This window comes from Dipodomys merriami, unplaced genomic scaffold (assembly GCF_024711535.1).
Source record: "Dipodomys merriami isolate MVZ:Mamm:240054 unplaced genomic scaffold, mDipMer1.0.p SCAF_134, whole genome shotgun sequence".
Lineage (NCBI taxonomy): Eukaryota > Metazoa > Chordata > Mammalia > Rodentia > Heteromyidae > Dipodomys > Dipodomys merriami.
Window position 1 is genome coordinate 2,629,778 of NW_027202649.1, and position 16,792 is coordinate 2,646,569.

Here is a 16,792-nt window from a genome sequence, read left to right on the forward strand (position 1 = left end):
CCCAATGCCCCAACCCCCAGGAGTAAGCCTGTTTTCGGGGGTGTACATTAAATTATACATAGGACGGGGTGAGTGTAGAGGAATAAGAAGAGATACTTGGGGCTGGGAAGGTGGCTCAGTGGTAGAGTGCTTGCCTTGCATGCATGAGGCCCTGGGTTCGATTCCTCAGCACCACATAAGCAAAAAGAAAAAAGCCAGAAGTGGTGCTGTGGCTCAAGTGGTAGAGCACTAGCCTTGAGCTGAAGAGCTGAGGGACAGCGCCCAGGCCCAGAGTTCAGGCCCCACAACTGGATCCAAAAAAAAAAAAAAGAAGAGATATTTGCCAAGTGCTATGGCTCACGCCTGTAATCCCACCTCCTCAGGAGGCTGAGACCTGAGGGTCACGGTTCAAAGCCAGCCCAGGTAGAAAAGTGTGTGAGACTCTTTATTGCCAATTAAACAGCAAAGTGCCAGAAGTGGAGGGCTCATAGCTCAAGTAGAGCACCAGCCTCGATTAAACAGCTTAGCCTCAGACCTCAGGCCCTGAGTTCATTGTGCACCAGCACACAACAATAATAATATTATTATTATTAAGAATATTTAGTAATATTAAATTCCAAATATTATAAAGTATATTTACATATTTGTTTCTACATATGTATTCATATATATACATATATACATATATATATATACATGTAGTTCCACGTAACATAGGAATGTTTTTATATATAAATATATTAATAACACATCTATTGCCTAGATATTAAAGTATACATCTCCCAGTACTAATATTATTGAATGATCATTAGTATTATTTACAATTCTCAAAAGGGAATGAGACTCCCATGGAGAATTTGGACTGGATCTTGCTGGGTCCTGACTGGACGGTTTCCAATGACTTGTTCTAATTTTCAGCGTTCCCCAGAGGTGAACCGGCAACCGCGACTCACAGCCTGGTCCCTTCCTCCAACCGCGGGCGCTGCCTCAGTTTCCCTACCTTGCTGATCGACCAGCCGTGACTTCTTGCAGTAGTAGGCAAGCTCCTGCTGGCAGTGCTCGGCCTGGCGGATGGTGGCCTGCAGCTGCTCGGTGCTGGCCGGGTACCGGAAGACCCCGGCGTGCGGCTGCTCGGGGTGGGCGCTGCGGACCCGGGTCAGGTCCGAGCCGTTGTGCTGTACGATGCTCCACGTCGTTTCTTGTATGCGGAAATGGGGGGAGAAAGAGAGGAGACCATCACTAGTCTGCAAAAGTTAAAATAAATAAAAGAAAATCAAGATCACCTCTTCTCTGAGTCCAAGTGCTCCTAAACTTCAGCTGACCTCTCTGCGGGGTCATTTCCACCCCAATGGGTGCTCACACACAGAGTCCAGGGACTCCTCCTCCAAAATGGAGAGACTGCCACCATGCATTTGTTTGTGATTTTGTTTGATCCCTTGTATGATCAAAAACAAAATAGAAAAATCTCATTAATGTGTGTGTGTGTGTGTGTGCGTGTGTGTGTGTGCGTGTGTGTGTGTTGCACGCAGGGCTTGAATTCGGGGCCTGGGCACTGTCCCTGAATCTTTGTGTGTGTGTGTGTGTGTGTGTGTGTGTGTGTGTGTGTGTGCGTGTGTGTGTGTTGCACGCAGGGCTTGAATTCGGGGCCTGGGCACTGTCCCTGAATCTTTGTGTGTGTGTATGTGTGTGTGTGTGTGTGTGTGCGTGTGTGTGTGTTGCACGCAGGGCTTGAATTCGGGGCCTGGGCACTGTCCCTGAATCTTTGTGTGTGTGTGTGTGTGTGTGTGTGCGTGTGTGTGTGTTGCACGCAGGGCTTGAATTCGGGGCCTGGGCACTGTCCCTGAATCTTTGTGTGTGTGTGTGTGTGTGTGTGTGTGTGTGTGTGTGTGTGTGTGTGTGTGTGTGTTTTAAACTAAAGTCACTCAAGCCATAGCTCTGTCTGGCTTTTCAGTAGTGAGTTGAAGATAAGAGTCTCAGACACTTCTGGCTGGGTGGGCTTTGAACTGCGATCCTCAGATCTCAGCCTCCTGAGGAGCTAGGATCACAGGCGTGAGCCACCGGCAGCTGGTTCATTGGTCACTTTTTTGTGCTATACTTCATCAAGTCTGTTATTCTATCTATTTTTTTAAGATGCATCTTGATTTCACTTTCCTTCAAGAAATTATTATCATTGCAAAAATGTATTTGTTACAACTGACATGCCCAGGAGTCAATGATGTCACAACGTTTTTGAAAAATGGCCTCGCGTAGAGTTAGTGAAATATTTTCTATTATATAATAGAAGCGAGGGGCTTAAAAACGAAAAATTTTGCAAAGTCTTCCTAGTCCCAGCGGAAAGGCAGGTAAGCTCCTTTTGATCTCTCTTTACTGAACATTGACTTGTGAGGATATTTCTAGCTGTTTTCAAATCTAACTTGCAAACATTCATTCTGGTACTCTGAGATCTGGTGAGTTTGGCAAGGAAAAAGGAAGTTACTCTTTTGAACTGACCACAATATGCCCTGGTGTCAGCAGCTCAACTAGCACACACTACAATAAGATACCTTTGAGTAGCTACAAGAAGCTGCCATTACTACTACCTGAATGTTCATTCATACACATCCCATCAGACTCATCCACAAACTTACTTAGAGGAAACAGGAATCCCACAATGTCCATCACGGACAAGAGCTGTGTTGTGTGTCCTTCAACTTTTCCTCTGCATACTTTATTTACTCGAACAAGAGATAGCTCAAACGGCTTACAATTTGATAGGTAAGGAACTGTTTGCATTGTTTAATTATGGGGTGAAATGGTATGATGTATAACATGCCTACAGGTAAATAGAAACAGCATGCACAAAGACAGTTTACTATGGGATTCTACTGGAAGTTTTATGGCAGAATGTGAAATTGCACCTAAAATCATATCATTAGTGACTTAAAGAGCAATGATTAAATTGTACTTGGAATTTAGTCATTATTTTCTGCTTAAATATCTAATGTTGTTAGTTTTCCCCTCTCGTTCTCCCTCTCTCTCTCTCTCTCCTCCATCTCTCCCTCCCTCTCTCTCTCTCCCACTTTCTCTCTTTTAGCCAATCCTGGGTCTTGAACTCAGGGCCTGGGTGCTGTCCCTGAGCTGCTTTAGCTCAAGGCTAGTGCTCTACCACTTTGAGCCACAGTGCCACTCTTGACTTTTTCAGAGTAGTTTATTGGAAGTAAGAGTCTCACAGACTTTCTTGCCCTGGGCTGGCTTTGACCCACAATCCTCAGATCTCAGCCTCCTGTGTAGGTAAGATGACAGGCATGAGCCACCAGCACCAGGCTTAGTTTTCTCTTTTTGCTGTTTGAAATCTTTGCAACTGATAGGGAGTATGGTTAGACTCTGGGACTGTCAATATGTGATTTGAGTTTTTATTTTATAAAATGATCTAATGTACAAGATGCTATGTTGAAAAACAAATTTTACAATTTAGGCAGGAGTGGGGGTGGGGGTGGGGGGGAGTGTAGTTGAGGAGGTGGGAAGGAAGGGTGGTAGGGGAAAAACAAAGGAGGAGGCAACAATGCTTGATAGGAAATGTACTCATTACCTTGCTCATATAACTGTAACCCCTCTGTAGAGTATTTTCACCATAAAAAAACTTATGTTAAAAAATAAAATGATCTAACGTGATATACCTATTTTTTAATGAGTGTTATTTAGATAATTCTGACGACAGTATATTTGACAACCTCTTGTAATGTTTTAAATTGGACAAAAAAAGAAACAAAATTACCATTTATCCAACCCTCCTACTTATGTTAAGGGAGGGAATCCTTCTGCCTCATAGGGGAATTGGCCAAATTGGAGGAAAACAGCACTTCCCTCCTGTATCCCCACCTCCTTTTGGCTAATACATTTATAGGAATCTGCTATTAAAAAATAGATAAGAGATGGACTTTGGGGATTTTTTGCCTCTGCTCAGACAGAGGTTGGCTAAATGAGATGGAAAACAAAGATATCTGTCTTGTGGCCTTCTACTATCTTTCTGTGAACCAACAGTTGATATTTTTATTTGCCCCTTTGTATTTCAGCTCACCTGGGAGATTGAGCCGTAGGATTCTCTTTTCAAAGAGGCCATGATGTATAAGCTGATGAAATTAATTGTGGGCAGCCATCATCAGTACAGGGTCGGGGCCTTCAGGAATCATGACTGCAGATTTGTGTCCTTAGGAAAGCTGAGTAAATCTCAGCATTCATTTCCAAATTTGGAATAAATACACTGGCAGAACAAGGCACCAGAGTAGAATGGAAACTCTTATTATTTTAGCCAACTCTACCAACCATGGTGGTTTGGAAGTTTCAGGTTCTTATTAACCGGCAAATCTGGCTAATCATTTAGCCTAGGCCCTGCTGGTTTCTGCTTGTGTATGTGTGTTCGGGGAACAAAGCAGTGGCTTGTATGAAGAAGCTCAGCTCTGGCTGAGCAGCAGCTGCCAAAAGAACAGGACAATGAGCCTGCTTGAGGCCATTATCACTGTGCCTTTTGGGTCACTCTGAGAGGAACTGCTGTATAGGTCCCAGCATCTGCTGGGTCACAATTAACAAATGATTCTCAAGGTTTCCTAGGAGCCAAGACCAGGGTGTGTGGCCATCACTGAAAGCACCAGTTCATTAAAAAGGTTTCCTTTGAAATTATGAAGTCTTTCAATATTCTGATCATTTCTGCAGGTAATTTTTTTTTGGGGGGGGTCCAGTCGTGGGGCCTGAACTCTGGGCCTAGGCGCTGTCCCTCAGCTCTTCAGCTCAAGGCTAGCACTCTACCACTTGAGCCACAGCACCACTTCCGGGTTTGTTCTTTTTGCTTATGTGGTGCTGAGGAATCGAACCCAGGGCCTCATGCATGCAAGGCAAGCGCTCTACCACTGAGCCACCTTCCCAGCCCCTGCAGGTAATTTTATAAAGTTTAAACTGGGGCCACTCTTTGTTTTGTTTCTATTATCTTTCAGTAGTTGCACGACAGGGTTTCAAGTCAACATGACACCGTATGAGTGTCACACATCTTGACTGATGACACCCTTTCCATCCTTCTCTCCCATCTCTCCCGATCTCATCCATCCCCTAAGTCCTAAGCCCATTTTCACACGGGACATTGGAGATTCTGACCGCATTCACCCAGCCTTCCTCTTTGCATGTCCACACCCCTCCCCTTGATCAAAGCCTCCCATCATTCCCTCGTTAGTTGTTCAAAAGAGTTACCCCATTGCAATGTTCCCCTGCAAATCCCATACCACATTCAGTATGTTTGCACATTAGTGCATACAACCTTATATATGTTTGCAAATATATCTGTAAAGTAGAGCCAACTTTCACATATGATCAAACTCTCTAGATTTCCAGGGCAAAGCAAATGCAGTGAAATTTCTGCAATGGATTTGGTCCCCAGGAAGCCAGCTCTGCATCTTCTGCATGAAAAGGTGGGGGATGGGGGCGGGGGGAAGGGAAAGAGAAATCACTGAAAATTCTCAGCCTAGAGCCTCTTTCCTGTTTTTCAGACATGGTCATGTTAGCTGATGTTGATGCAAACACCTGCTTGGCAATCATGATGATCAAAGTCAAAGACTTCATGGAGATTTGTAATGCAATGTTTTCCCATTGACTCCACTCATCTTTCTCACTGGGAGATCGGTGATCGTTTCTGACAGGCAAACTGGGGGTGCTGCCAGCAATGATCTGAGCACCACATGCAGAAGAAGATGTGTGTTGGAGCAATGAGGGAACAGGAAAAGGGATCAATGAGTGATGAACAAGTAGATGAGAGCAGAGCCTTTCCGGTTTCCTGAAGCTGTTGTAGGTAGCTTCGTGCCTCACCGCCTTGGAACTGTTTTATAATTCTGCAAACTAGAGATAACAGATTGGGTGGCAAAATGATGTGAAGCCTACAATGCTGAATTGTCTAGGATGTTATCCTCCTTGGAAGATCACGAGCTAGACAGCTACATAGAGTTAGCAACCATATATCTTCTCCTACCATCTAACTCCCTAACCACACAGCAGGCTCTTTGCATTAGGGGACATTTACTTGCAGGAATTTCACACCCCAGCTTTTGCATCCATGCATCAGGGCTAATACCCCAAGGACCAGATGTTCTTGTGCATGATGGTGTTGTACCACAAGACAGAAACCCCAGTTTGTGAGGCACAGAGTAACTACAGGGTGACCAGCAGCCCTGCTCTGTCCATAAAGTCGGAGCCAGCCTTGGGCTGGGCAATGTAACTAATCTCCTCTAAGGAGGAGAAAAGGCACAGATCCTTAGGTTTTTCTTTTCTCTCAGAGGGTAGGCACTCCACTACAAAGGTGTAGCTATAGCCCTCCATCCTTTAATCCAAGTTGTTACAGATTTGGAGGGATTTGTTACTTGGTTTGGTTAGTTTGGTTTGTGTCTTGCTTTGGACGAAAATGCCTGTGTCTGCACAAGCAACCCCTGGCTGGCAGACATTCCAGTGACACTCGTCCACTCCATTGGGAAGAGGGCAAAGGTCATTTCAGTATTTCTGGTGTGTGGATGTGTGTCTGTTCTTAGACTTCTTCTTCCAAAGGGTTTTTAGCAACTTACCAATATCTTTCTTTCTTTCTTTTAATTGTGAAAATACCATACAGAGGAGTTACAATTACATGGGCAAGATAATGAGTACATTTCTTATCAAGCATTGTTGCCTCCTCCTTTGTTTCCCCTTCCCATCCCTTCCTATCTCCCACCCCCCACACCCACCCTGCTCTCCTAAGGCGCCCCCCTGCCCCTGGCCAAGGTTGTAAAGTTCGTTTCTGGACATAACGACTTATACATCTCATTGTTGCAATGGGTCCACCTGTATCCCTATTTAAACGATTTGTTTTTTCCCTTCCCCTCCACAAATTATACCAACATCAAATACAGTGAAAGCAGGGGTCATACTGTGGGGGAGGGACATACAAAGCAACAAAGAAATAATCTTATAAATATGTTAGAAACAATCACATGAAAGAAAAAACATTTGAGTCCTTATCTTGGGGTTCATTTCCCTAACATCATCTTATCTGACCTTTTCTGCTTGACTCAGACATATACTAGTTATTGCAAATAAGGGAAACCATGGGACCTATGTTTCTTTGGGCCTGGCTTTCTTCACTTAATATAATTTTTTCCAAGTCTTTCCATTTCCTAACAAATGGAGCAATGTCATTCTTTCTGATGGAGGCATAGAATTCCATTGTATATATATACCACATTTTCTTGATCCATTCATCTACTGAGGGGCATCTGGGTTGGTTCCATATCTTAGCTATGTAGCAGCTTACCAATTTCTTCCTTAACCATGTATTAAAGAAAATAAAGTGTTCAGGCTTTTTTTTTTCATTTTCAGTATTTTCTTGTGTATCTGAATGAGAGTCATGAGTTCACTTTCTTGACAATTATCCCGTAGCAAATAAATACATCAACAGTTGTAGAGATAAGAAGGCATACAGCAGTGAATAAGGAGAGATTGTTGAAACAGGAAAAAAATCTGTGAAGTTCAGGAAGTAGGTAATTTAGGTTTGCCAGGGTCTCTTCCTGAACAGATTTCTAATAATATGAATTGTAAATAAAGCAACTGAGTAATTAAGAATTGATTTATGTTAGGCGGACTGCTATTGTTTTTAGTGCAATAGCAGTGTAAGGGGAAAAAGTGAAATAAAACTTGCTGTTTAAGCAACACAGTCACAAAGCTGTGGTGTCTCATGCTTAATAGCTGAGAGTGATAGATGTGATTAAGACCGGGGAGAGTATGTAGGAAGTGCTGTGTTAAAGAGCGCAGCAAAGAACATTCTAGAACAAACCTTGATGTTTGAATAGTAACAGAATAGCTTGAATAGCAACAGTAGGGTTTTTTTTTTTAAAACATTCATAGCTTTGAAACAAGATCTGTATATTGAAAGCTCTGAAGTAAAACATAGTTAATGCCATTTTTATAAGGCGTAGAATATTCTATCTTGTGTTAGAAGCACATTGGGGTGTTAGTTAATAATGCAGAGGCTCAGGCCTTGCTCTGTAAACTTACTGAGTCAGGGAAACTAAACCCAAGAGTCTCGGAAATGATGTGGTGGGAAGCAAATACATAGAATTTCCATTTTTACAAGTTTGAAAGCCACTTTGCCATTGCCCATCAATCTCTCCTTACTAAAACAATCCTCTGTACAAGGCAATGTTTCATAATGAGAAACTCCTTGGACATAAAACTGTTGCATTGTAGGGAAAAAAAAAGCAATATGGTTAATCTAGAAAGAAAACAGCTCTTTTCTAAATAAGGATAACCACTAGACTTCGTCTTAGCCTAATTATTTTTATATTCTATTTCGAATGTGCTATTTGCAACAAAAAAATTCAGTCTTAACTAGAGTTTAGTAAATTATCCATTCAAAGTAGAGATTTGGTTTGTCTGTTTATATCATTTAGCTTACAATTCTTAGCACTATTTTAACCCATGTGGAATGAGTTGACACTAATTCTAGACTTGGATATTTTTTTAAAGTCACACATTAGCAAGTGGCTGATCCAGCAATTTATCTTGGTCTTGAAATTGTGTGTGCATGCACACATGTATGTGTACACATGTGTATGTATCTGTGTGTGCCACTATTGGGGCTTGAACTCAGGACTTCATGCTCTCATTTGACTTTTTCACTCTAAGTTGACACTACCACTCAAACCACAGCTCCACTTTCTACTTTTTGCTGCTTAATTGGAGCTAAGAGTCTCATGGCCTTTTCTGCCCAGGCTGGCTTCCACCACAATCCTCAGATCTCAGCCTTCTGAATAGCTGGGATTGACAGGTGTGAGCCATCCTTGCCTGGATGGTCTTGCAGTCCTTATACCTGCTTTGGAGATCCTCGTTATGTGTTAACTGAATGGTCCACGCGCCATAATTTATTCAGAACCTCGACACTTCCTTTTCAAGCCTGCACAGAGCAGTGAAAATTCAAGGAGCAAACCTCCCCTTTCACAGATGAAGTGGAAGCGTTTTGCCTTCTATGGCAGCTCTCCACTTGGAGCTGTGGGGTCTTTTTTGTTTTATTTTTGCGCTTCTGGCTGACGATTTTGCTTCTTCAAGTGCTACCCCACTGCTATTAGCATGCTGGATAGTGTCCCTAAGGACCGAGGGCTGTGGGGTGCCTGTGTGGGGGGAGGAAAATGCACTGGGTAAGAGTCACAGAACTTACTGCTGGCCACATGGCTGATGGTAATGGATCATATGTGTGAATGTAATTTTTTTTTTTTTGTCGATCGTGGGGCTTGAACTCTGGGCCTGGGCACTGTCTCTCAGTGCTTCAGCTCAAGACTAGCATTCTACCACTTGAGCTACAGCTTCACTTCCGGTTTTCTGGTGGTTTCTTGGAGATAAGAATTTCACGGAATTTCCTGCCCCGGCTGGCTTTGAACCATGATCCTCAAATCTCAGCCTCCTGATTAGCTAGGATTATAGGCGTGAGCCACCAGCGCCCGGCTGCATGTAAATTTTATATACTCATACATTTATATATTTCTTTCATCTGAAACATGCATAAGAAATATTAAGCATGGATTGGTAAGAAATATATCTGTAGAAGCTCCCAAGAACCTCACCCTGAAAATACAGTGAAAAATCTGAACTCTCTTCTTCTAATATCCATGGTAACTAAGAGAACATGTATGATAGTGACCACAAATAAGAATAGACTATACACATGTGTGCATGTATATATGCATGTGTATATGCAATACCAATGTGTTAAGGCTTCAACAACCAGAAATCATTGCTGACTGAGAGATACCTAATTTTCAGAATCAAAATTTTATCATGTGTCTATTTCAATAATTCAAGACATATTTAGAGGAACACAACATGCTCAGGTTTTCAGGGATATATTGTTTAACCTCTTAATCCAGCCTAAACACACTGGAAAATGTGTAAAAAAGAAAAAGAAGCTGGACCCTTGAATTTATATCTCATGTTGACAAAAAGTTTGCTTTAGTTCTTTGTGAAATATTTTCACACTGAACGTTTAATTCTGATGTAGAAGAGTATCTTATATCTACAAAAGTTTGAGGGTCATAAGTCTAAGACAGCCATTTTAAAACATGTGAAGACATACAGCGTCATTTGGGAAAGACTGTAGAACACATAACCAGCCCCACTGGAAATCTGAATTTTCTCCTAAGACAAGTATAGGAGAGCCACTGTGCATTTTAGGTTGTTTTGCTTTCAGTCCTCAATGGTTGTGAGAAATAGTGGAGTAACTAAATTGTGTTACAGAAAAGTCTCTCAAGACACCTTCCATCACATTTCCTCCAGAAAAACAAAATTCAATTGCCCAGGTTTGATGCCAGCCTGCACTTTTCAGGATGACACATGCATATAAAAGATCTTCTGTCCCTCCATCAGCTGCCCTGTTTCTACCTCTTTTCGGTGCAGCTCAGACTCAAAACCTGTGAAACAGAACTTCTGAGCTTCCTCTTAACTCTTTTCTGATGGATTGTAGCTGAAAGAGCAACGCAAACCATCTGCTTGCTCAAGTCAAAAGAAGAAAGTTGTCACATTATGTGTGTCTCCTTTTGGAGTCTCGTCTCTGATAGGTATTCTATGTGCACCTCCTTATCTACTTTGGTGCCTTTTAAGGTACCCTCATCAGCTTTTTCCTGGATCCTTGAAAGAATGAAATGGATTTCTAACAGATCTCCAACTCCTTCCTACTTTGTATAGCCTCCAAGCCCCATTTCCCAACTCAGGAGCCACCGAGATCCCATGAAAGCAAATCAGATTGCATTCAACCAATGGAAAAACTCCAGTGCCATCTCATCTCATCTCATTCAGAGCTTAAATCAGAGGCCCTAAAACATTGTTGTATGAAACCCACAATTCCTGCCCCCATACTTGACGTCTCCCTCTCTGACTCCTCCCCATCTACTGCAAGATCCCCCAGATCAAGATCCCGGCTCATTCCCGGCCAGATCATCTGTCTTAGGATTCTGCACTTGCTACTGCCTTTGCCTAGAGGTTCTTTCTCTAAATATTCATTCTTGATTTTTATGAACAAATCATCCTCAATGACAGCTTTAATTTTTATATACCCCCCCTTTTTGTTTTGATCTGCATGTTTACACTTGCATTTCCTCACACAGCACTGTCCAGTGTAACCTCCTTCAATGATGGAAGTGTTTGACACATATTCTTTACTAACCCTCAGAGGTAACCGAGCAGTTAAAAAAATGACACATAGATTTTCCCCCATGATCCAGAAATTCCACTCCTGGACATGCAGCCAACAGAACACGAAAGAGGCTACAGCAAAGCCACAAGCACAATCATGTTCATTGAGCACTATTCACCACAGCCAAAATATGGCATCAGCTCAGATGCTTACACACACACACACACACACACACACACACACACACACACTGGAATTTTACTTATCCATTAGAAAGAATAATATTGTACCAGTCATAAGGAAATGGAAAGACTTAGAAAGAATTATATTAAGGGAAGTTGGCCAGATGCAGAGAAACAAAGGTTGCATGGTTTCTCTCATTAGTGGTAGATAGAAAGTGCCTATACATCTGTAAGTAAACATAATGAGTGGTAAGCAAGCAGTTCCAAATGAATTAATTGATAATAGATATTGTGGAGAGCTCAAATAGTACAATTGTTTAGAGAGATTAATCAAAGCCCAAAAAATAACATCAGGATATGGGTATTTACAGGGGGCTGGCAACAAGGAGAGAGGGGTAGACAATGAACAGGGGCATCTGGGGGAGTCAATAATTCATTATATAATGAATACTATAAAATTAAGAAACATAAGGCAAGGGGTGGGTCTAAGAGGGATGAGATTGTTGAAGGGGATGACACAGATCAAGTTGTATTGCATTCATAATCTGCCTTGTTAAGTGACATCTTCCCTGTAAAACTACTTAAAGATGATAACAATAAAAAAACTTTAAACATTAGGCAAGGAACCTAAGGGACACCTTATTTAATTTCATCTTATTTTAATTCAGTTATTTATATTTAACGTTGAACTTTTATCATGCATCTAAATCCATTGAGTTTCATTAATTTAAATTAAATTCAAGTTTAGATCAGAACTTACTGTTACTGGCTACCATACTGGATGTCAAAGTTCACCTAGAATTCATTTTTGTATATTGAATGAAGGACTAATATTCCTTTTTTGAAAAAATAATAATATCCAGTTTTCCCAGAATCAGTGATTGAAAAGGAAAACTCTCTTTCTCTGTACATCAATATCACCTTGTCAAAAACTATAAGTTTGTCAAAAAGTCTATATATTTACGTGAATCTACTTATAGATTTCTCTATGTGTTGCATTAGTATATTTATATTTGGTAGACTTCAAATTCTTCAAGACTGGCTTGGTTTTTCTTATCTCTTCCTATTTGCTCATGTATGAGTCTGTACATTTTCACCAAGAGAACCATATCACCTAGAATTTTCATTTTGATTTGTACTAAAGCAATATGGTTTGGAAATATTGACATTACACACTGTCATTACAATTGTACAAGGGAACTTTATATTCCTTGATTCATTTAGGATGGAAATTATTTTAAAGGGCCTCTTATTTGTGTAGAAGTTGGCATATCTTTCTTTTTTAATACTTTTTATTGTAAAGATACTGTACAGAGGGGTTACATGTACAGTTACATGAGCAAGGTAATAAATCCATTTCCTATCAACATTGTTACTCCCTCCTTTGTTTTCCCCTACCATCCCTTCCCTCCCTACCTTCCCAACTCCTCCAAAGTTGTAAAGTTCATTTTCAACAGTGTCTTATACAACTTGTTACAATGGGTCATCCTGTGTCCTTATTTTGACATTTTGTTATTTCCCTTCCCCTTCCCAAATTATAAAAATGTATATACCAGATGCAAGGCACCAGAATCAAATACAGTGAAAACAGGGGTTATACCATGGGGGAAGAACACACAAAAGAAACAAAAAAAATCACATAGTACATTATAAGTACTTTAAAAACAGCAGCAACAAAGAATAAACCTCTTATGTACCTATCTTGGGGTTCATTTTGCTTAGTATCGTCTTATATGGTCATATGTACATAGCTTTTGACCTTTTCTGCTTGCCCTAGGCATACACTAGTTATTGCAGATAAGGGAAGCAAGCCATGGATACATCTTTCAATACACTTAATATCATGTGCTTGAGATCTGATGCTATTGAAAACCGATCCTGTAAAAGATTATATAAGTTATACGGGGGGAATTTCATTGTCTATACTACACTACCTCAGTCTCACTCCCTCTATCATACTCCCTGCCTACTCTGCCCCAAAATGTCATTTTCTAATCACTATATTGCTTCTACACAGAAATAAAATAAAGTTTATTTTAATTTGGAATGCAGTGATGATTCTAAATTGTAACAACCTACTATGGACTGTTTAGCATTGCTTCATATACAACCTAGTGAGCTATGAGAATCTATAAGAGAATTGCAAAAACATGAATATAAATATTTGTACTTATTTCTTTCTCTTGCTTTATTGCATTGGTTAGGTCTCTGGTACAATGGTGAAGAGAGTGATAACAATGCTGCTGTCAGGAGAAAAACTTGCAATCTTTTGCTTTAACTATTTCATGGGCTATTCTGTTTTCATGGATGCTCTTTACAAAATTAATTTCCTTCCTTTAGTAATTAATTGAGTTTTTTTAATCATGATGGATATTGAATTCAATCAAATAAATTTTCTATGGTTGTTCATTACTATGTGAATTTATGTAAGAAATCCTAGCATATAAAAAACTTCAGGGCTGGGAAGGTGGCTCAGTTGGGCTGGGAAGGTGGCTCAGTGGTAGAGCGCTTGCCTTGCATGCATGAGGCCCTGGGTTCGATTCCTCAGCACCACATATGCAAAAAGAAAAAAAGCTGGAAGTGGTGCTGTGGCTCAAGTGGTAGAGCGGTAGCCTTGAGGTGAAAAGCTGAGGGACAGCGCCCAGGCCCAGAGTACAGACCCCACTACCGGACCCCCCCCCCAAAAAAAACTTAGTGTTTACATACATTTAAAAAGTAAGCTTTATTTGGTTTGCTTTGTTTTTTTCCCCCTTTTAGGGGGCACAAAGAGAACACGCAGAAAGGGAGGGAGGAAAGCTGAACAAATGCAATCATTATATTCAGCATACACTATGTGGAAAATTAATGCAACTTGTAGGCAGGGACAGGAGAGGGAAAGTTGGGGAAAGCAAAGGAAGAGATGACACTGTGCAAATTTTAAAAAATGTACGCATGACTTGACTTATGAAATGGTAACCCCTCTGCATAACACTTTAATAATAACAATAAAATTATATATATTTTAGAGCAAATATTTTTCAGAGCTACTCTGACAAGTAAAGTCTCCTTTTTTTGTTTTGGGACATAATAGGAAAGTCTTATTGTTCACTATTTTATATACGTATCACATGCATAGAAAATTATAATATTATAAATCACTAACATTTAACTAATTTTTAAAAACTGAATGCTCCTTTTTAATGATCAAGACACAGTTTCAGCATGTTAAAAGTTAGATCAACTTTCATCTTTGGTTTTGAGTATTTGATGCATTCGTGTAAAGCTAATTATTATTTAAATTAGCTGTGAATGTTGATGAACTCACCAGTCATATTGCAGTACAGAAGAAAGGGCCGTAGAGGACCACTTCCATCAGCATCTATGTAGTAAAAGCCGGAAGTATTTCCTCTGTGCTTATAGGCTTCACATGACTGCTCATAAATAGCTGTAAAAAGTAAAATCAGAAGAGATAATAATGCACAATGCAGTGAAGATTTTGAACTTTAATTTAGACCCTATTACTCCAAGTCTTTCACAAGTCAGTAAGTATATCCTACCCCCTCAAAGTAAAACTTATTCTTTAAAACAAAATTTGTTCTTCCTTTCTTTATAAATTAATAAGGATTAAAGTGGTAAAAATCAAGGCAAGGGAAAGCAAGAGATTGTATTTTAATGATGAATTTCAGTGGAATATAAGACCAAAAGGCAATTTTAGCTTATTATTACATGGAACAAGGAAGAAAAAAATGTGTTTAAATGTTAAGGTTTTTGTAAGTATAATGTGATACCTTATAACATTCGTTCTATAATTCCTAATTCTAGCATCACTTGTAATAACCTAATATCTGGATCATAGTAGTGTCAGTACTAATCTGCTCTGTTCCAGTAATTAGGTGATGAAAAGAAAAAAATTAATAAATCAAAGAAAATAAAAATTACACACACACACGAACACACACACACACACACACACACACACACACACACACACACACACACACACACACACACACACACACACACACACACACACACACAATGGTGCCAGTACTGGGAATTGAACCCAGAATGTTGCATTTTTTCTTAGCTTTTTACTTCAGTCTGGAGCTCTACCACTTGAGTGACAGCTCCATTTGTGGCTTTTTTTTTTTTTTTGGTTAATTGAAAATAAGAGTTTCATGGACTTTCCTGCCCAGCCTGGATTTGATCTATAGATCTATGATCTATAGATCTCAGCCTTCTGAGTAACTAGGATTAAAGGCATGAGTCACCAGCACATAGTTAGAAATTTTCTAAGTAACGTAAATGTACTCCTTTCTCATATAAAATGAACCAGGGGTGAATAGAATACAATTCACAAAGCTGCTAGTCAATAATTTTTTGATGATTTACAAAAGAAACTTTCTGTAAGGCTGAGCATTCAAGGTAATTAAAATTCAAAGCAGAAGAAATATTTGTATGAAATAGGAGTTCTCAATGTGTTCTGATTCATAATGGATTTTTTTCTTATACAGGAATATATTTGCCATGCACTGAGTTTGATATTAACATCTCTACAATCAAGCTTCCAATTGAATGCTTGGCCAAATGTACTGTTAATTTCCATTAAACCTTTCATGCCATGAAATTTGAAACAAATAAGCCCCTGGATATCCTTCTCTAAATCTATTTTAAAATTTTGAAAATGATGTTAATGAATGTTTGGGCAACATGGAACATTTATAACCAATTTGTTCCATGTTACAAACATCTCAATCACAGAAATGTACAATCCCACTGTTCTCCATTCTGATTGTTTTGTTCTTATTACAGTACGCAGATGGGAATACAGGCATAGATTGTTTCTAGCCACATTTGCCTCTTGGACACTGAAGTAGGCATGTAAAATGGTTAACTTTTATGTTTCGGTAAGTACATACCGAAGTTCATAAATGCCTTAACAGAGATTGGCAGGGTATGAGGGTACACACATAAATGTTCTGAAATGAAGTTTGGATTAAAAATAAACCAGAGCCAGGCAGCGGTGGCTTGGGCCTATAATCCTAGCTACTCAGGAGGCTGAGATCTGAAGATGATAGTTCAAAGCCAGCCCAGGCAGAAAAGTCCCTGTGAGACTCTTACCTCCAATTAACCATTCAAAAACCAGAAGTAGAGCTGTGGTTCAAAGTGGTAGAGTGCTATCTTTGAGAAAAAGAGCTCAGAGACAGTGTCCAGGCCCTGAGTTCAAGCCCCACAACTGACATATATAATACATAAAGACATACATATATACATGCATGCATGCATACATACATACATACATACACATACCAGATGATGGAGAGAAGGAGAGGGTAAATACAGTCATAGTGTTAATGCACACCTATGAAAATGGAACTTAGGTAACCTGAAGGCATGGGTGGGGTTGGGATAGATGAAGGGGAGACTGAATGAGAGGAGCTAGGAGGAGTGGCACTAATCAAGATGCATTGTACTCATAAATTGACAT

At 40.1% G+C, this 16,792-nt stretch overlaps 1 protein-coding gene across 1 annotated transcript in view; it reads right to left on the bottom strand.

The window, feature by feature from the left end:
* LOC138825097 (contactin-associated protein-like 4) overlaps positions 1-16,792 on the bottom strand; it is a 230,957-nt gene that overhangs the window by 54,978 nt on the left and 159,187 nt on the right. The window contains exons 12-13 of the mRNA XM_070019483.1: positions 14,630-14,749; positions 980-1,177 (exon numbers count right to left, since the gene is read on the bottom strand). Coding sequence (XP_069875584.1) covers positions 980-1,177; positions 14,630-14,749 — 318 coding nt within the window. The remainder of the gene's footprint in view (positions 1-979; positions 1,178-14,629; positions 14,750-16,792) is intronic.